At 50.9% G+C, this 21,545-nt stretch overlaps 1 protein-coding gene across 1 annotated transcript in view; it reads right to left on the reverse strand.

The window, feature by feature from the left end:
* LOC142258188 (DNA polymerase epsilon subunit 2-like) overlaps window positions 1-21,545 on the reverse strand; it is a 107,695-nt gene that overhangs the window by 15,194 nt on the left and 70,956 nt on the right. The window contains exons 16-17 of the mRNA XM_075330694.1: window positions 19,700-19,808; window positions 7,977-8,153 (exon numbers count right to left, since the gene is read on the reverse strand). Of these exons, the coding sequence (XP_075186809.1) occupies window positions 7,977-8,153; window positions 19,700-19,808 (286 nt within the window). The remainder of the gene's footprint in view (window positions 1-7,976; window positions 8,154-19,699; window positions 19,809-21,545) is intronic.

Below are 21,545 nucleotides of genomic sequence, written 5' to 3' on the forward strand. Positions count from 1 at the left end.
TCTTATTGGGAGACCCAGACGATTGGGGTATAGCTACTGCCCTCTGGAGGCCACACAAAGCACTACATTAAAAGTGCAAGGCCCCTCCCCCTCTGGCTATACCCCCCCCGTGGTATCACGGGTTCTCCAGTTTTAGTGCCAAAGCAAGAAGGAGGAAGCCAATAACTGGTTTAAACAAATTAACTCCGAATAACATCGGAGAACTGAAAAACCGTTCAACATGAACAACATGTGTACCCGCAAACAACAAAAAAACATCCCGAAGGACAACAGGGCGGGTGCTGGGTCTCCCAATAAGAGCTAGAAGAAAAGGAATTTACGGTAAGTAACAAAATTCCCTTCTTCTTCAGCGCTCTATTGGGAGACCCAGACGATTGGGACGTCCAAAAGCTGTCCCTGGGTGGGTAAAGAAATACCTCATGTTAGAGCTGCAAAACAGCCCTCCCCTACGGGGGTGTCACTGCCGCCTGCAGGACTCTTCTACCTAAGCTGGCATCCGCCGAAGCATAGGTATGCACCTGATAATGCTTGGTGAAAGTGTGCAGACTGGACCAGGTAGCTGCCTGGCACACCTGTTGAGCCGAAGCCTGGTGACGTAATGCCCAGGACGCACCCACGGCTCTGGTTGAGTGGGCTTTTAGCCCTGAAGGAACCGGAAGCCCCGCAGAACGGTAGGCCTCTAGAATTGGTTCTTTGATCCATCGAGCCAGGGTGGCTTTAGAAGCCTGCAACCCCTTGCGCGGACCAGCGACAAGGACAAAAAGTGCATCAGCACGGCGCATGGGCGCCGTGCGGGAAATGTAGATTCTGAGTGCTCTCACCAGATCTAGCAAACGTAAGTCCTTTTCATACCGGTGAACCGGATGAGGACAAAACGAAGGCAAGGATATATCCTGATTAAGATGAAAAGAGGATACGACTTTAGGGAGAAACTCCGGAATAGGGCGCAGCACTACCTTGTCCTGGTGGAACACCAGGAAGGGAGCCTTGGATGACAGAGCTGCCAGCTCAGACACTCGCCGAAGCGATGTGATCGCAACAAGAAACGCCACTTTCTGTGACAGCCGAGAAAAGGAAACTTCCTTCAGAGGCTCGAAGGGCGGCTTCTGGAGAGCAACTAGTACCCTGTTCAGATCCCATGGATCTAACGGCCGCTTGTACGGGGGCACAATATGACAGACCCCCTGCAGGAACGTGCGCACCTTAGAAAGACGTGCTAGACGCTTCTGAAAAAACACGGATAGTGCCGAAACTTGCCCTTTAAGGGAGCTGAGCGACAAGCCCTTTTCTAACCCCGATTGCAGGAAGGAAAGAAACTTGGGCAATGCAAATGGCCAGGGAGACACTCCCTGAGCAGAGCACCAGGATAAGAAAATCTTCCACGTTCTGTGGTAGATCTTAGCCGAATTCGACTTTCTAGCTTGTCTCATTGTGGCAACGACTCCTTGAGATAATCCTGCAGATGCTAGGATCCAGGACTCAATGGCCACACAGTCAGGTTCAGGGCCGCAGAATTCTGATGGAAAAACGGCCCTTGGGACAGTAAGTCTGGTCGGTCTGGCAGTGACCACGGTCGACCGATCGTGAGATGCCACAGATCCGGATACCACGACCTCCTCGGCCAGTCTGGAGCGACGAGTATGATGCGGCTGCACTCGGATCTGATCTTGCGTAGCACTCTGGGCAAGAGCGCCAGAGGCGGAAACACGTATGGGAGCTGAAACTGCGACCAATCTTGAACCAAGGCGTCTGCCGCCAGAGCTCTTTGATCGCGCGACCTCGCCATGAATGCCGGGACCTTGTTGTTGTGCCGGGATGCCATTAGGTCGACGTCCGGCACTCCCCAGCGGCGACAGATTTCCTGAAACACGTCCGGGTGAAGGGACCATTCCCCTGCGTCCATGCCCTGGCGACTGAGGAAGTCTGCTTCCCAGTTTTCTACGCCTGGGATGTGAACCGCGGATATGGTGGATGCTCTGTCCTCCACCCACATTAGAATGCGCCGGACTTCTTGGAAGGCTTGCCGACTGCGCGTCCCTCCTTGGTGGTTGATGTATGCCACCGCTGTGGAGTTGTCCGATTGGATTCGGATCTGCTTTCCTTCCAGCCACTGTTGGAAGGCCAGTAGAGCAAGATACACTGCTCTGATCTCCAGAACATTGATCTGAAGGGTGGACTCCTGCGGTGTCCACGTCCCCTGAGCCCTGTGGTGGAGAAATACTGCTCCCCACCCTGACAGACTCGCATCTGTCGTGACTACTGCCCAGGATGGGGGCAGGAAGGATCTTCCCTGAGACAATGAGGTGGGAAGGAGCCACCATTGTAGGGAGTCCTTGGCCGTCTGGGAAAGCGAGACTTTCCTGTCCAGGGACGTTGACTTCCCGTCCCATTGGCGGAGAATGTCCCATTGAAGTGGGCGCAGATGAAACTGCGCAAAGGGAACTGCTTCCATGGCTGCCACCATCTTCCCTAGGAAATGCATGAGGCGCCGCAAGGGATGCAACTGGCCCTGCAGAAGAGATTGCACCCCTGTCTGTAGTGACCGCTGCTTGTTCAGCGGAAGCTTCACTATCGCTGCTAGAGTATGAAACTCCATGCCAAGATACGTTAGTGATTGAGTCGGTGATAGGATCGACTTTGGAAAGTTGATGATCCATCCGAAAGACTGTAGGGTCTCCAGCGTAGCATTCAGGCTGTGCTGACATGCCTCTTGAGAGGGAGCTTTGACCAATAAATCGTCTAGGTAAGGGATCACCGAGTGTCCCTGAGAGTGCAAGACTGCTACCACCGCCGCCATGACCTTGGTGAAGACCCGTGGGGCTGTTGCCAGACCAAATGGCAGAGCTACGAACTGAAAATGGTCGTCTCCTATCACAAAACGTAGAAAACGCTGATGTTCTGTAGCAATTGGCACGTGGAGATAAGCATCTTTGATGTCTATTGAGGCAAGGAAGTCTCCTCTGGACATTGAGGCAATGACAGAACGCAGGGTTTCCATCCGGAACTTCCTGGCGTGCACATGTTTGTTGAGCCGTTTTAGGTCCAGAACAGGACGGAACGAGCCGTCCTTTTTTGGAACCACAAAGAGATTGGAGTAAAACCCTTGCCCTTGTTCCTGAGGAGGGACTGGGATCACCACTCCTTCCGCTCTTAGGGAGCCCACCGCCTGCAGCAGAGCATCTGCTCGGTCTGGATGTGGGGAGGTTCTGAAGAACCGAGCTGGAGGACGAGAATTGAACTCGATTCTGTACCCGCGAGACAAAATGTCCGTCACCCACCGGTCTTTGACCTGTGACATCCAAATGCCGGAAAAGCGGGAGAGCCTGCCCCCGACCGGCGATGCGGAGGAAGGGGGCTGGAAGTCATGAGGTAGCCGCTTTGGAAGCGGTACCTCCATTTGCTTTCTTGGGGCGCGTGTGAGCCCGCCACGAATCTGAGTTTCTTTGCGTCCTCTGAGTCCCTTTGTACGACGTAAATGGTGTCTTGCCCGAACCTCGAAAGGACTGAAACCTCTGCTGCCACTTTTTCTGCTGAGGTTTGGTTGTTCTGGGTTGTGGTAAAGAGGAGTCTTTACCCTTAGACTGCTTAATGATATCAGCCAATGGCTCGCCAAACAGTCTATCTCTAGATAAAGGCAAACTGGTTAAACATTTTTTGGAACCAGCATCTGCTTTCCAGTCCTTTAACCACAAGGCTCTGCGCAAAACTACCGAATTGGCGGACGCCATTGAGGTGCGACTGGTAGATTCTAGGACCGCATTGATAGCGTAAGACGCAAACGCCGACATCTGCGTGGTAAGGTGCGCCACTTGCGGCACTGCTGGATGTATGATAGCATCCACTTTTGCTAAGCCAGCTGAAATAGCCTGGAGTGCCCATACGGCTGCGAATGCCGGAGCAAACGACGCGCCGATAGCTTCATAGACAGATTTTAACCAAAGGTCCATCTGTCTGTCATTGGCATCTTTAAGTGAAGCGCCATCCTCCACTGCAACTATGGACCTAGCTGCGAGTTTGGAAATCGGGGGGTCTACCTTTGGACACTGTGTCCAGCGCTTGACCACCTCAGGGGGGAAAGGGAAACGCGTATCTTTAGATCGTTTAGAGAAACGCCTTTCTGGGTGAGCGTCGTGCTTCTGGATTGATTCTCTGAAGTCAGCGTGATCCAACAAAGCACTCAATTTACGCTTGGGATAAAGGAAACGAAACTTCTCCTGCTCCGCAGCCGCCTCTTCTGCTGAAGGGGCTGGGGGAGAAATATCCAACAGCCTATTGATGGCTGAGATAAGGTCGTTTACCATGGCATCCCCATCAGGGGTATCCAGGTTGAGAGGGGTTCCAGGAATGGATTCCTGATCACTCTCATCAGACACATCACAGGGAGACTGATTGCGCTGAGACCCTGAGCAGTGTGATGACGTCGAGGGTCTTTCCCAGCGAGCTCGCTTAGGGTGGCTGGGGCTATCATCTGACTCATAATCCTCGGCCTGTGAAGCCGGGGACTCCCCTGTGGGCTGGATTAATTCCAAGTGAGGGGGACCTGAGGACAGAGGCCTCGCCGTGCCCAAAGACTGAGCCCCATGCATAGATTGCAAGGTTTCAAGTATTTTTGCCATAGAGACAGACATATTATCAGCAAAAACTGCAAAGTCTGTCCCTGTCACCGGGGCAGGACTTACAGGCGTCTCAGCCTGGGTCACTCTCCGTCCTGACTCCGGCTGGCGAAGCAGCACCGGGTCGGAGCATTGCACACAATGGGGGTCATCGGAGCCTGCTGGTAGATTAGCCCCACATGCAGCACACGCAGTATACACAGCCCTAGCCTTGGCAGCCTTGCGTTTTGAGGATGGCATGTTGTTGCTTCCACAGAGTGATCTGGGAGATGCAGCCAGAAGCGACCTTACAGTGCAAGAAATACAATATCTCTATATCCTACACAGTACACCAATACACCGTGAGGCACTAGAGGGACCAGCACAGAAAAATCGCTTACCGCCCGCTTAAAAAGCGGGTGTGTGGTCGCCAGATAGCCGCTAGTCCAGGTCTCCCAGAGCCTTGCGTCCTTCCTCCAGCCAGACATGCATGTAATGGCTGCCGGCGTCCTGAGAGAGAAGGGGGGCGGGCCCTGGGCGTTCCTGGCTAAGAGCGGGAAGCCTGCTTCCCTCTGTGCCTAGTGTGAGGGCTGGAGCATGTAAATCAGGCTCCAGCCCTCGTCGCTGCTAGCGAACAGCGTCTCTCCCCTACCCTGAATGACAGGGTGGGGGCGGGAACGAATCGGAGCTGCCGGCGTCCTAGGCCCAAAAAGCCGGGGACTCAATTTATAACCGCCGCCGCCGTAAAAGCGCGGACGGCGGATCCCCGGCGCACCACAAGTCACAGCAGCGCCGCCCGGTCCAGAGGGGGTCGGCGCTGCGTTCCCATACACAAACAATCCCCCAGTAATCTGTAGGGACACTAGCTCCAACGTTGCGGTCCCCGGCGCACTACAACACCCAGCCAGCCCGGAGTGTGTCTGTGCCTGCCGGGGACACAGAGTACCTGTATGATGCAGGGCCTGTCCCTGATCGTACTCCTGCTCCGTCTCCATCAGGTTCTAATGGGTCTGTGGATGGAGCCCGGCGTCAGAGCTGAGAGGCCGGCAGGATCCCACTTCCACAGAGCCCTACCAGGGGATGTGGAAGGAAAACAGCATGTCAGGCTCCAGCCCTGTACCAGCAATAGGTACCTCAACCTTACAACACCATCCAGGGGTGAGAAGGGAGCATGCTGGGGACACTATATGTGTCCTCTTTTCTTCCATCCGAAATAGTCAGCAGCTACTGCTGACTAAAATCTGTGGAGCTATGCATGGAATGTCTGACCTCCTTCGCACACAAAGCTAAAACTGGAGAACCCGTGATACCACGGGGGGGGTATAGCCAGAGGGGGAGGGGCCTTGCACTTTTAATGTAGTGCTTTGTGTGGCCTCCAGAGGGCAGTAGCTATACCCCAATCGTCTGGGTCTCCCAATAGAGCGCTGAAGAAAGATTGGCAAAAGTCACGCTTGTATATCCTTTGTTCCTGAGCTTCTGTTGCTTAGCGGATCTTTGTAGAGTTCTCTACGGCGCTGCCTTCTTTTCAGTGAAAGCCGCCCAATCAGAACGCAACAACGACCACCAATCGGAGGTAAAAGGTCGGGAAAGGGAATGCTATAGCACGCCTACGGGCGGGGTTCTAAGTCGCTAACGATGTCGTAACGGTGTCAAACACACCGATACATGCTGCGCAGCGGGAAACAAAGGACCAAAAAATGTTCCTGAAAGATTAGTGATCAGCGACCTCACAGCAGTGGCCAGGTCGCTGATGCGTTTCACACACTGCAATGTTGCTGGGGAGGTCGCTATTATGTCACAAAACCGGTGACGTTACAGCGATATCGTTAGCGATGTTGCAGTGTGTAAAGGGGCCTTTACGTATTTCATTAGGTGACCTAATTGAATTAGTTTGTGAAAGGAAAGGTCACCATACTATGCAAAACTCCCATTGTTTGCCCTGATTTTAACTTCAATAGGTTTGTGGGTAGCACAGGTTAGGGTACCGTCTCACTAAACGACGTACCAGCGATTCTGACCTCGATATGACCTGGTCAGGATCACTGGTGCGTCGCTACATAGTCGCTGGTGAGCTGTCAATCAGGCAGATCTCATCAGTGACCAGTGACCAGCCCGCAGCGACTCGTGGAAATGATGCTGCGCTTGGTAACCAAGGTAAATATCGGGTAACTAAGCAAACTGCTTTGCTTGGTTACCCGATATTTACCCTGGTTACTAGCGCACACCGCTTAGCGCTGTCTCCCTGCACTCGTAGCCAGGGTACACATCGGGTTACTAAGCAAAGCGCTTCACTTAGTTACCCGATGTGTACTCTGGCTACGTGTGCAGGGAGCAAGCACTGGCAGCCTAAGAGCGCTAGTAACCAAGGTAATTATCGGGTAACCAAGCAAAGCGCTTCGCTTGGATACCCAATGTGTACCTTGGTTACCAGTGTCCGCAGCTTCCAGACGTTGGCTCCCTGCACATTCAGATTGTTGCTCTCTCGCTGTCAAACACAGCGATGTGTGCTTCACAGCGGGAGAGCAACGAGCAAAAAATGAACCAGCACTGTGTGTAACGATCAGCAATTTCACAGCAGGGGCCAGATCGCTGCTCAGTGTCACACACAGAGAGATCGCTAATGAGGTCACTGGTGCGTCACAAAAACCGTGACTCAGCAGCGATCTCGATATGTGAGAAGTATGCTTTAGGCTACTTTCACACATCCGGTTTGAGCCGTGCAGCTCAATCCGGCTGTGAAACCTATGCAACGGATGCGGTGAAAACACCGCATCCTTTGCATAAGTTTTTACATGCGGCCGGTCCGTTTTTTTCCGGTTGCGGCACGCTACTGAGCATGCGCAGTGGAACAAACCGCATGCGACGGCCGGATGCGTTTTTTCCGCATCGCGCCGCATCCGGCGTCCATAGGCATGCATTGAAAAATGCGCCACAGCGGCCGGATACGGCGCGATGCGGTTTTTTTGCCGGAGCAAAAAACGTTGCAGGCAACGTTCCATCCGGCCGCGGCATCGGCTAAATCTGCCGCATGCGGCAAAAACCGGACCGAACGCAAGCCCATGCTGCACAATATGGCACTAATGTAAGTCTATGCAAAAAAAAACCGCAACCAACGGCAAAAAAAAACGGTTGCGGTTTTTCTGCAGAGCGCCATATTGTGCCGCAGAGCAAAAACCGGATGTGTGAAAGTAGCCTTACTGAACCCAAACAATGTCTCTACCCTGCAAAAACAATGTGTGAAATAGCCGGCTGATGGGGAGCGGCTCCTCCATTGTCTGCACATATTACTGGAGCTGCTTATTTATGGATTCTGCTGTTTTGTAAATACAGGAAAGAAAACTGCAGCCACATGAATATGCATTGGTGATCAAGAGGTTTTCTTACAGGATTGATGGTGAGACATTCCGTATTAGAGATGGAGAAAGGATCATATTTATCTGCGATGACTATTACATCAGGCAGAGGATATAATCGCAAAGTATAGTCATACGCCCAGTACACGGGGCTGACGAAAAGCGGAAGAGGCGTCATGTGTCCCTGAGACAGGATCGTTTTCACAAACTAGAAAGGAAAACAAAATGGTTGAGAAAGATTATAAAATGTATTACTAAAGAGAAATAATTACATCTACAAAGAGACCAATGAAGAAGGGGTGTTACGATCCCTTACACTAAAATCATCCGAACCTGCCGACTGTTTAATGGGAATAAAGGCCTAAAAAACGGATTTTTGTGTACTCACCATAAAATCGTTTTCTCTTAGCCATCATTGGGGGACACAGGACGATGGGTGTTATGCTACCTATCCATAGGAGGACACTAAGTAGATGCAAAAGCATAGCTCCTCTGCAGTATACACCCCCTGGCCGGGCCAGGCAGTCTCAGTTTTAGTACACAAGCAGTAGGAGAAAAAAACAGTAAAAACTTCTCAACAGAGGAACATGAGAAAAGAAGAGTCAAAACCAAATAAGGTACTGAGAGAACCAAGGCCCAACAGGGCAACAGGGTGGGTGCTGTGTCCCCCAATGGTGGCTAAGAGAAAACGATTTTACGGTGAGTACACAAAAATCCGTTTTTCTCTGACGCCTCATTGGGGGACACAGGACCATGGGACGTCCTAAAGCAGTCCATGGGTGGGAAACATAAAAGAAGACAACACAACCCAAAGACTAGGAACCAGTCCCAGACAGCCTGGAGCGCCTACTGAGAGAGGTGCTCTACTGCCGTTTGCAGAATTTTCCTACCCAGATTTGACTCAGTTGAAACCTGGGTATGGACTCTGTAATGCTTTGAAAACGTATGTAGACTAGACCTGGTCGCAGCCTTAGGCTATGTGCGCACTAGACCGTTTTTCCCGCGGATTTACCCGCGGATTTGCCCCGGAAATTTCTTGAGAAATGTCTGCAATCTTTGTGCAGACATTTCCCATGAAATTCAATGAGAAAAAAAAAATAGCTGTGCGCACTGTGCGGATTTTTCTCAAGAAAATTTCTTGAGAAAATTTTCTCGAGAAACTTTCTTGAGAAAATGTGCATGTCCATTAATTTCCGCAGGTACCGGGGGTATTCCGGGGGTATTCCGCAGGTAGCAATGATGTGCGGTATACCCCCGGAATAGCCGCGATTTACCTGCGGTAATGCCCATCGCTGCCTGCGGTTTTGCAGGAAGCGATGTCATTATGCCAGGAAGAGGAGCAGAGGAAACACACGTCGCACTCCCTGGACGCCGCACAGAAGCACTTCCGTGCGACCTCCAGGTGCCCGTGCAGTCTGTGTCCTGCTCCGGCCTCGCGGCTGCCTGCACTGCAGGGTGTCAGTGTCTGCCCGCAGTGTCAGCAGCCTGTCACGCGGCAGCGCAGGCAGACACTGACATCCTGCAGTGCTGGGAGCCGCGGGGATGACGATCGCTGCTGTCAGGAGGTGAGATCATTACCTGCTGTGACGATCTCCTGCCTCCTGACGTCAGCGCTGTCACTGCTGTCTATGCCCGTCTCGCGAGCGGCCCGAGACTGTCACTAGCGGTGACGTCACGGGCTCTCGCGATAAGTCAGTGACAGCGCTGACGTCAGCAGTACAGGAGATGATCACAGAAGGTAATGATCTCATCTATGCTCCTGATGGCAGCGCTCGTCATCCACTGCAGTGACCTGAGCTGACCTATTGATGTTAGCTCAGGTCACTGCATTGCTCTCCCAGCCAATGGGGAACATTCTGTTCTTCATTGACTGGGACAGCGACTATGGTATGGATCGCCGTGCCCCCCCCCCCCCCCCTTATTGGATTACGCCGGACGTGGAATTGATTGTGCTCTTTTCAATAAATTGGTTAAAGAGGGAATGTTTTGGGGAGTGTTTTTTCAAATAAAACTTTTTTTGTTGTCTATTTTTTAATTATTACTGACTGGGTTGGTGATGTCGGGTATCTGATAGACGCCTGACCTCACCAACCCCAGGGCTTGATGCCAGGTGACATTACACATCTGGCATCAACCCCATATATTACCCCGTTTGCCAACGCACCAGGGCGCGGGATGAGCTGGGGCAAAGCGCCAGGATTGGCACGTCTAATGGATGCGCCACTTCTGGGGCGGCTGCGGCCTGCTATTTTTAGGCTGGGGAGTGTCCAATAACAGTGGACCTCCCTAGTCTGAGAATATCAGACCCCAGCTGTCCGCTTTACCTTGGCTGGTGATCCAATATGGGGGGGACCCCACGTTTTTTGTTTTAAATTATTTATATAATTTAAAATAACAGCGTGGGGTGCCCACTGTTTTGGATTATCAGCCAAGGTGAAGCTGCCAGCGGTGGTCTGCAGGCTGCAGCCGTCTGCTTTACCCTAGCTGGCTACAAAAAATGGGGGGACCTCACGTCATTTTTTTTTAATTATTTATTTATTTTATGGCTAAATACAAGGCTAAGCACCCTTTAGGCTACTTTCACACATCCGGCTTGAGCTCTGCGGCTCAATCCGGCTGTGCAAGCTATGCAACGGATGCGGTGAAAACACCGCATCCTTTGCATAGGTTTTTCCTTTGCGGCCAGTCCGGTTTTTGCCGCTTGTGGCATGCTACTGAGCATGCGCAGTGGCAAAAACCGCATGCGGCGGCCGGATGCGGTTATTGCCGCATTGCGCCGCATCCGGCTGCCATAGGCATGTATTGAAAAATGTGCCGCATCGGCCGAATGCGGCGCGATGCGGTTTTTTTTGCCGCACGAAAAAACGTGCCAGGCAACGTTCCATCCGGCCGCCGCATCGGCTACATCTGCCGCATGCGGCAAAAAACGGACGGAACGCAAGGCCATGCGGCACAATGCGGCACTAATTAAAGTCTATGCAGGAAAATCGCAACCGGCAGCAAAAAAAAACGGTTGCGATTTTCATGCAAAGTGCCGGATTGTGCCGCATTCCAGAAAGCGGAGGTGTGAAAGCAGCCTAAGTGCCACATGAAAGTCACTAAAGGGTGCCAGCTTAGAAAATGCAGGGAGGTGGAACATTATATAGGTTTTTCTCATCTATCTATCTATCTATCCCTCTATCTATCTATCTATCTATCTATCTATCTATCTATCTATCCATCTATCTATCCCTCTATCTATCTATCTATCTATCCCTCTATCTATCTATCCCTGTATCTATCTATCTATCTATCTATCTATCTATCCCTCTATCTATCTATCCCTGTATCTATCTATCTATCTATCTATCTATCCCTCTATCTATCCCTCTATCTATCCATCTATCCCTCTATCTATCTATCTATCTATCTATCTATCCCTCTATCTATCTATCTATCCCTCTATCTATCCCTCTATCTATCTATCTATCTATCTATCCCTCTATCTATCTATCCCTCTATCTATCTATCTATCTATCTATCTATCTATCCCTCTATCTATCCATCTATCCCTCTATCTATCTATCTATCTATCTATCCCTCTATCTATCTATCCCTCTATCTATCCCTCTATCTATCTATCTATCCCTCTATCTATCTATCCCTCTATCTATCTATCCCTCTATCTATCTATCCCTCTATCTATCTATCCCTCTATCTATCTATCTATCCCTCTATCTATCTATCTATTTATCTATCTATCCATCTATCCCTCTATCTATCTATCTATCTATCCCTCTATCTATCCCTCTATCTATCTATTCATCTATCTATCCCTCTATCTATCTATTCATCTATCTATCCCTCTATCTATCTATCTATCTATCTATCTATCCATCTATCCCTCTATCTATCTATCTATCTATCTATCTATCTATCCCTCTATCTATCTATCTATTCATCTATCTATCCCTCTATCTATCTATCTATTCATCTATCCATCTATCCCTCTATCTATCTATCCATCTATCCCTCTATCTATCTATCTATCTATCTATCCCTCTATCTATCTATCTATTCATCTATCTATCCCTCTATCTATCTATCCCTCTATCTATCTATCTATCTATCTATCCATCTATCCCTCTATCTATCTATCTATCCCTCTATCTATCTATTCATCTATCTATCTATCCCTCTATCTATCTATCTATTCATCTATCTATCCCTCTATCTATCTATCTATCTATCTATCCATCTATCCCTCTATCTATCTATCCCTCTATCTATCTATCTATCTATCTATCCATCTATCCCTCTATCTATCTATCTATCTATCTATCTATCTATCTATCTATCCCTCTATCTATCTATCTATTCATCTATCTATCCCTCTATCTATCTATCTATTCATCTATCCATCTTTCCCTCTATCCATTATCTGTCTATCGATTATCTTTATTATTTATTGCAGGGACAAACCTGCGGTAAATCCGCGGTAAATCCGCGGCAAATTCGCGGCAAATTCGCGGCAAATCCGCGGCAAATCCGCGGCAAAAACGCATGCGGATTTGGTGCGGATTTTTTCCGCAGGTCCGGAAATCTTTCACTGGCAGAAGTTTCTCAAGAAATTTTCTTGAGAAACTTCACATTTCTAGTGCGCACATAGCCTTACACACGTGCTCCACTGAAGCCTGATGCCGAATGGCCCACGAAGCGCCAACTGCTCGTGTGGAATGAGCCCGCAGCCCACTAGGAATGGGCTTGAGTTGCAAGCGGTAGACTTCCTGGATCGCAGAGCGAATCCAGCGAGCCAGAGTCGCCTTTGAAGCTGCCTGTCCCTTCTTAGGCCCCTCAGGAATGACGAACAAAGAGTCCGTTTTCCTAAAGGGGGCTGTCCTGGATATGTAATATCTGAGAGCTCTGACGAGGTCTAACGAATGCAGAGACCTTTCCACCCTATGAACTGGGTGTGGACAAAAGGAAGGCAGAACAATTATTATTATTATTATTATTATTATTATTATTTATTATTATAGCGCCATTTATTCCATGGCGCTTTACAAGTGAAAGAGGGTATACGTACAACAATCATTAACAGTACAAGACAGACTGGTATAGGAGGAGAGAGGACCCTGCCCGCGAGGGCTCACAGTCTACAGGGAATGGGTGATGGTACAATAGGTGAGGACAGAACAATGTCCTCGTTCAAATGAAACGGGGTAAGAACCTTTGGAAGGAAATCCGGAAGGGGGCGCAGAACCACCTTGTCCTGGTGAAAGATCAGAAAAGGCTCGCGGCAAGAGAGTGAAGCTAGCTCCGAAACCCGTCTGATGGACGTAATTGCCACCAGGAATGTTACCTTCCAGGACAGAAGAGCAAGGGAGCATTCCTTGAGGGGTTCAAAGGGAGACCTCTGGAGACCGTCCAGAACGAGGTTGAGGTCCCATGGGTCCAGCGGCCATTTGTACGGGGGAACTAGATGGGAAACGCCCTGGAAGAAGGTCTTGACTTGCGGTTTTTGAGCCAGGCGGCATTGGTAGAAGATTGAGAGCGCTGAGACCTGCCCTTTAAAGGGAACTGAGAGCCAACCCCGCTTGCAAGCCAGACTGTAGAAAGTTGAGAATTCTGGGGATGGCCAGAGGCATAGACTGGACGTTAGTTTCTCTGCACCATGAAAGGAAGATTTTCCACGTACGGTGGTAAATTCGGGATGAAGCAGGCTTTCGGGCGCTGATCATGGTGGAAATAATCGCGGGGGAGAATCCCGCTCTTGTTAATACCCAGGTCTCAATGGCCATGCCGTCAGCTTCAGGGCTCTGGAGTTCTGATGGGAAATGGGCCCTTGGGTCAGCAAGTCTGGGATGTCTGGAAGGCGCCACGGTGCATCTGTGAGCATTTGTACTAATTCGGCGTACGAGGCGTGCCTGGGCCAGTCCGGTGCTATCAGTATCACCGGGACTCCCTCTGCCTTGATCTTCCTGATCACCCGCGGCAGCAGGGGTAGAGGTGGAAATATGTAAGGCAGGCGGAAGTGGTGCCAGGAGCAGACTAGAGCATCCGCGCCAATTGACTGCGAGTCGCATGACCTGGCTATGAACGCGGGTACCTTTGCATTCAACCTTGAGGCCATTAGGTCCACGTCTGGTGTGCCCAAGCGAGTGCAGATGTGTAAAAACACATCTGGGTGGAGAGACCATTCTCCGGCGGCCAGGCCTTGGCGACTTAGAAAGTCTGCTGCCCAGTTCTCTACCCCCGGTATGTGTACCGCTGATATCACTGATCCCCGTCAATTCGGCCCAGCTGAGGATCTTGTGGGCCTCGAGATAAGCCGCTTTGCTGCGGGTGCCCCCCTGCCGATTGATATAGGCTACAGCTGTCGCATTGTCCGATTGGACTCGAATCTGACGACCCGCTAGCAGAGGGCAGAACGCTCTGAGCGCGATGAAGATCGCGCTGAGTTCCAGGGTGTTTATGGGTAGGGAAGACTCCTGGGGCGTCCAACGTCCTTGAGCAGTGTGGTGCCGGTACACTGCTCCCCAGCCTAGGAGGCTGGCGTCCGTGGTCAGGACCAGCCAGTTCACTGGGAGAAAGGATCTCCCCTTCGATAGGGATGAGGACCGAAGCCACCAGCGGAGTGCGTACCTGACTGAAGGCGTCAGGTGAAGAGGTCTGTCCAGGGAGAAGGGGCTCTTGTCCCAGGCCGCTAGAAGGGTCAGCTGCAGTGGGCGGAGGTGCACTTGAGCAAAGGGTACTGCTTCCATAGCCGCCACCATCCTGCCGAGCACCTTCATGCTGAATCGAATGGAGCGAGACGGAGGACGTAGAAGGCAGCGTACCGCTCGTTGAAGAGCGATCGCCTTGTCCTGAGGGAGCAGGATCAAGTCCCGACGGGTGTCCAGGGACATGACCAGGAAGGTGATGGATCGTGATGGGACCGGGGATGATTTGTCCAGATTCACTAGTCACCCTAAGCGGGATAGGGTGTCCACAGTGATCTGTACGCTGGTTGAGCAGTCGCAGAAGGAGGGGGCCTTGATGAGGAGGTCGTCCAAGTAAGGGAGAGCGACCACTCCCCTGGCGTGAAGGACGCTCATGGCGGCCGCCATGACTTTGGTGAAGACCCTTGGTGCGGTGGCAAGGCCGAAGGGTAAAGCTACGAATTGAAAGTGGGAGTCCTGAATTGCAAAGCGGAGGAACTTTTGGTGATCTGGGGCGATGGGTATGTGCAGGTACGCGTCCTTGATGTCTATGGAGGTGAGGAATTCCCCTTCGACCATGTATGCAATAATGGACCTTAGGGACTCCATTCTGAATCTCCGTACGTGCACATGCTTGTTTAGGTGTTTGAGGTCCAGGATGGGTCGAACTGACCCATCCTTTTTGTGGACCACAAAGAGGTTGGAACAAAACCCCCCGAACTTCTCGTCGTCTGGGACAGGTATTATCACTCCTGCTGTTAGAACCGACTCGGGGGTCGGGTCCGAAATTCTATGTGGTAACCGGAAGACACAAGGTCTCACACCCATTTGTCGTCTGAGGCGGCAGCCCAGATGTGTTGAAAGAGCCGCAGTCGACCTCCTACAATGAGTGTGTCTTCCGGGGCGCCGAAGGAGTCATGAGGGGGGAAAACGTCGTGGACGAGTCTCCATAATCCTGGACTGTTTCGGTCTAGGCTGCCATGACGAAGTAGGTTTCGGGGAGAGCTGAGAAGGTCGGTCCCTGCGTAGTCCGCGGCTGGTGGCGTGGACAGCACGGGGTGTCGACCAACCAAATGAGTTCCGAAAAGAGCGGAACGAGGACTGTGGACATCTGGTGAAGGACGTCCTGGACTTCAGCTGGGGGAAAGAGGTACTCTTTCCTCCCGTGGCGTCAGAAATGAGCTTGTCCAGACGTTCGCCAAACAATCGGTCTGGAAAAAAGGGGAGGCCCGTGAGAGACTTCTTGGAGGCAGAGTCCGCTCACCATTGTCGGAGCCAGAGAGCTCTACGGATGGCTATGGTATTTGAGGCGGCAAACGCTGCGCAGGTAGCAGCGTCCATGGAGGCCTGCATGAAGTACTCCGCCGCAGCGGCAATTTGAGCTGTTACATCTGTGAAGGTATGAGTGAACTGGGATTCCTCAAGCGAAGTGTTAAGGGATTCTGCCCAGACCGAGATCGCCTTTGCGACCCACACAGAGGCAAAGGAGGGCGAGAGGGAGGAACACGGCCTCAAAAGCAGAGCGGGCGAGGTGCTTCACCTGTCTGTCTGTCGGGTCCTTGATGGAGGAACCATCGGGTAAAGACAGGAGCGTCTTTGTGGGAAGGCGGGAGACCGAGGGGTCGACCGAGGGCGGATCGGCCCAGCCCTTAAGGGCAGGTGAGGCAAAAGGGTACCGGGACTCCATGAGTTTTCGGTTACCGAAGCACCCGTCAGGCTTCTCCCTTTGCTTTGTGAGTATATCCTGAAACTCAGGGTGATCAGCGAAAACCTTTTGGGGTTTCCTTGCCCTCTTAAAGGAGACCGCATGGTCAGTGGTAGTGGATGGGGGATCCTCCACATCCAGAGTTTGGTTGATTGCTGCTATAAGGGAGTCTATTGCAGTTTGATCATCTGGGGAGGCTGAAACCAAGGAATCCTCCTGGTACAAACAGCATTCTCCCTCCTTCACCTCTTCAGAAGCCGTGGAGCGTGTGGGAGAGCCTGCCCTGTGTGCTCCCGAGGGAGAGCCCGCTGGAGACACTCGGCCGTGTGCTCTTTTCCTGATCCCTGCAACCGGTGAAGCATGTGCCCGGATTACCTCAGAAGGATCCTCCATAGGGGTATCCTCAGGCTGCGTTCCATCCAGGGACCCAGAAGGGTGTGGAGGACGACATTGCATAGCCAGCACCAGGTTCTGTGACAGTTTTTCCATGGATTGGGACAGAAACTGTGCCCATTCCGGTGGGCTGGGAGCCCTAGGCTCTGGGCTGACGGTTGCGGCGGTGGTGGCAGGGGGTCTTGGAGGGCTATAGGGGTACAGGACTCACAGAGAGAAGAGGTGTGTTTACGTGGTAGCTCAACGTGGCAGGCAGTGCAGGCTGAATAATAGACTATGTGAGCCTTAGCCCTCTTAGTGCCTTTTGAATTCTGCATGTTCCTGATAGGAGTATGCCAGGAGGGGAAGCAATGCTCAGCAGGGCTACAAGTGAAGCAAGCACCTCACCAGAATCAGCCGATGGCTGGAGATCTTCCCACGCTTTCCTGGGGGGCGGGGCTTATCGCGGCCGCGGGGGGCGGGGCTTAGCGCTAAAAGAGCACGAAGAAGTAGTCAGTGTGCTTTCCCCCCCCCTGCTGTGGGTAGTAAAAACAGCAGGAAAGGAGCTTCTGATAGTTTTCCTCCCTCTAGTCAGCACACAGCCTGTCACTGGTGGTTATCAGCCGACTTTTCTGCTAGATCAAATAAACAGAGCAAATAAACAGGTGAGTCCCTGAGCCCTGGGCCCTCCCCCTGCCACCAGGAAATTATCTGTGCAGGAGTTTGCAAACAGGAGGGACCCCCCCCCCCCCCCCCCCTCCTCCAGCCAGCAAGCAAGCTAGGGAAAAGTTAACACTGTGTGTGCAGGATCCTTGGGGCTCTCTTCCTTGCATTAGCCAGGGACTTTCTCATAATAAATACTGTATATTCAGCCCTGGTAGCCTTTCCTGCACAGCCTTTTCTCCCTTTGTCTGGGAAACCAGTCAGGGGGGGATCTCAACTTAAACACTGCTTCAATCCAGGCAGTGACAATAGCAGAGTCAGCTTGCTGTATCCGGTCACACAGGTGCCATATTCAACTCAGAGCCTGCAAAGAGCGGCTGAGGAATTGATGCCATATTCAACTCAGAGCCTGCAAAGAGAGGCTGAGTAATTGTGCCTCTGCCCTGGGCTTTGGAAAATCGGTGTCTATGGAACCCGTCGTCCAGCCCAGGATCCAGCGTCGCAGGAGGGGGTACGTGGAGGCGACACTCCACGTTCCCGCCCGTTGATGGTAGTGGGAGATCGGTCCCAAAAGGAAACAGTCGCCCTCAAAAAATAGCAAATTTTGAAAGGAAGTGCCTCCTATAGACACTAAGCTAAAACTGAGGTTGCCTGGCCCGGCCAGGGGGTGTATACTGCAGAGGAGGAGCTATGCTTTTGCATCTACTTAGTGTCCTCCTATGGATAGGCAGCATAACACCCATGGTCCTGTGTCCCCCAATGAGGCGTCAGAGAAAAACCATTTACATGGACCGACCAGCGGCACAATATGATCACCGATCAGTAACCTTACCGATTGGCAGTTGTTTGCCAATTTACACAAGCAAACAATGTGCACAGAGCGATCTATACTACATCGCTCAGTGCGCACAGGCGGCCATAGTTCTCAGCGGTGAGTCATTTTTACACAGGACAATGCAGCACCGAAAACGAGGATCCTTCATATTGCACCAAAGATCATTTCACCCAATGAAGGAGAATTTTTCCTCATTCATCGGGTGATCGTCAGCCTATCTACACAGTAAATAATCAAACGGGCATTTTTATCAATACTTATCTATAGTGATGAGTGAGCACTACCATGCTCAGGTGCTCAGTACGTGTAACTAGTGATGAGCGGGCACTACCATGCTCGGCAGTTAATGCTTGGATGGGAACAACTAGAGTAGCAGAGTATAATGCAAGTCAATGGGGACTTCGCTTTCCAGGAAAAATGCTTGAGTTCCTCATTGACTTCCACTATACTAGGGTATTCAAGTGTCACCCATCTGATCATTAATTGCAGATTACGAGTACAGATCACCTGAGCATTGTAGTGCCCGCTCATCACTAGTTACGAGTACAGAGCACCTGAGAATGGTAGTGCCCCCTCATCACTAGTTACGAGTACAGAGCACCTGAGCATGGTAGTGCCCACTCATCACTACTCATTCACGATGATCTTGCAGTGTAAATGCTCCTTTAGGCCTCTTTTAGACGTCCGTGAAAATCTTGCACGTGTGTCACGGATGTGTCAAAGGTGCGTATTGCCCTCAGTGTGCTGTGTGTATGGCACACGTGTGTTCTCCGTGTATTATCCGTGATAATACACGGAGATCGGGAACTTTCTACTCACCTGTCCCTGGCGTCGCTGTCCGTGGTGCTGATCTTCGGTCTCCGGTCCTGCCGACTCCCCGCTGCTGCTGCTTCCGGCCGCAGTGAAGTGAATATTCAATTAGCATAATGAGCGGCGGTCGGCAGCAAGTGACAGCAGCGGCAGAGAGAGGAGGGCAGGAGAAGATGAGTAATGTTTTTGTTTTTTTTTCTCGCAGACACGTCTTTTCTCCAGTGCATGTCACACAGAACACATCCGTGTGTGTTACGTGTGACCCGATTGCATTCCGTGTGACACCCGTGATGCCGGAGATATAACGGATATGTCGGCGTGAAAAACACATGGATACACGTAAGTACAGAACGGACACAAGGTCCGTGCGAAAATACTTAAGTGTGTCCAAATCCAAAGTAATACATAGGTCTACGTGTGTACGTGTCTCCGATACGTGAGAAAACTGCTAAACGCGTACCGGAGGCACGTATGTGTGAAAGAGGCCTTACTCTGTCTCTGACATGATGTCGGAAGACAGAAGGATGAGCACGTTGGATTTCCAATGGCTGAATCTTTTGTTTTCAACCACAGAAAAGCTCCCGCTTGAAGAGTCATGCAGTGGTTTTCTCATATGGAATATAGCAATGCTCTTGTATGGCAAAGTAGGAAGAGGCTCTGATCTGATTGTGCGTGGGGCTTTTACTCACATGATTAGGAATATCCAAACTGCTGCTGGGGAAGCGCACACAGTTCCTGCACATTTTGTTCACCAGGTCCTCCCGAAGCACAACGATTTCTTGTGTGCAGTATTGGATTCTGAGAACGGAGAGAACTTACATTACAAGACGCATTCATTTCGCTGTTCAGTCTTTTCATATTTTGACTCTGTCAACGTTTAGATGAACGTTGCAACTCACGGATCGGTCATCTCAAACCATGTACGTGAACGGAACCATACATAGCCCAAGTGCTTAGTCGTATCATGGACGGGAGAACAAGTTATACGCTATTGAAACTAATATGGTCTCGCCCAGTGAAACAAGCAGTGTGTGCATACTGCGATGTGGGCCTAAAATCATTGGCTGACGGTGGTCCGCAGGCTACCCGTTTGGGGTACATGTTAACTAAAAAGACATTTGTCTGAAGATGTACAGTGAATGTATCACAATTCAATGGCGTTATCAAACTTTGGTCAATGCATGAACAAGCTCATTCTTCCTAAGGACGGATTTATACCAGCGCCAAAATCCTCATTAAATCCTGACCATGTGAACAGTTTAATATCTGAAACATCATGTATCAAAAGAGAGAGTAAACAGGAACACAAAAACAAAAAAAAGAAGGGAATTTTGTTTACTTACCGTAAATTCCTTTTCTTCTAGCTCCTATTGGGAGACCCAGACAATTGGGTGTATAGCTACTGCCTCCGGAGGCCACACAAAGTATTACACTTTAAAAAGTGTAACCCCTCCCCTCTGCCTATACACCCCCCCGTGCATCACGGGCTCCTCAGTTTTGGTGCAAAAGCAGGAAGGAGGAAACTTATAAATTGGTCTAAGGTAAATTCAATCCGAAGGATGTTCGGAGAAATGAAAACCATGAACCAAAAGAACAATTCAACATGAACAACATGTGTACACAAAAGAACAACTAGCCCAAAGGGCACAGGGGCGGGTGCTGGGTCTCCCAATAGGAGCTAGAAGAAAAGGAATTTACGGTAAGTAAACAAAATTCCCTTCTTCTTTGTCGCTCCATTGGGAGACCCAGACAATTGGGACGTCCAAAAGCAGTCCCTGGGTGGGTAAAAGAATACCCCGATAAAAAGAGCCGACAACGGCCCTCCTCTTACAGGTGGGAACCGCCGCCTGAAGGACTCGCCTACCTAGACTGGCATCCGCCGAAGCATAGGTATGCACCTGATATTGTTTTGTGAAAGTGTGCAGACTAGACCAGATAGCCGCCTGACACACCTGCTGAGCCGTAGCCCAGTGTCTCAATGCCCAAGACGCCCCTACGGCTCTGGTAGAATGGGCTTTCAGCCCTGAAGGAATCGGAAGCCCTGAAGAACGGTAGGCTTCAACCATCGGTTCCTTGATCCACCGAGCCAAGGTTGACTTGGAGGCCTACGACCTCTTACGCTGGCCAGCGACAAGAACAAAGAGCGCATCAGAACGGCGCAGTGGCGCCGTGCGAGACACGTAGATCCGGATTGCTCTCACTAGATCTAACAAATGCAAATCCTTTTCACATTGGTGAATTGGATGAGGGCAAAAAGAAGGTAAGGAGATCTCCTGATTGAGATGAAAAAGGGGACACCACCTTAGGGAGAAAGCCCGGGACCGGACGCAGAACCACCTTATCCTGGTGAAATACCAGGAAGGGGGCTTTGCATGATAACGCTGCAAGCTCTGACACTCTTTAGAGTGATGTAACTGCCACTAGAAATGCCACCTTCTGCGAAAGACGTGATAGAGAGACATCCCGCAGCGGCTCAAAGGTGGTCTCTGAAGAGCCCGTAGAACCCTGTTGAGATCCCAGGGTTCCAACGGCCGC

The sequence above is a fragment of the Anomaloglossus baeobatrachus genome, chromosome 12 (genome assembly GCF_048569485.1).
Source record: "Anomaloglossus baeobatrachus isolate aAnoBae1 chromosome 12, aAnoBae1.hap1, whole genome shotgun sequence".
Classification (NCBI taxonomy): Eukaryota; Metazoa; Chordata; class Amphibia; order Anura; family Aromobatidae; genus Anomaloglossus; species Anomaloglossus baeobatrachus.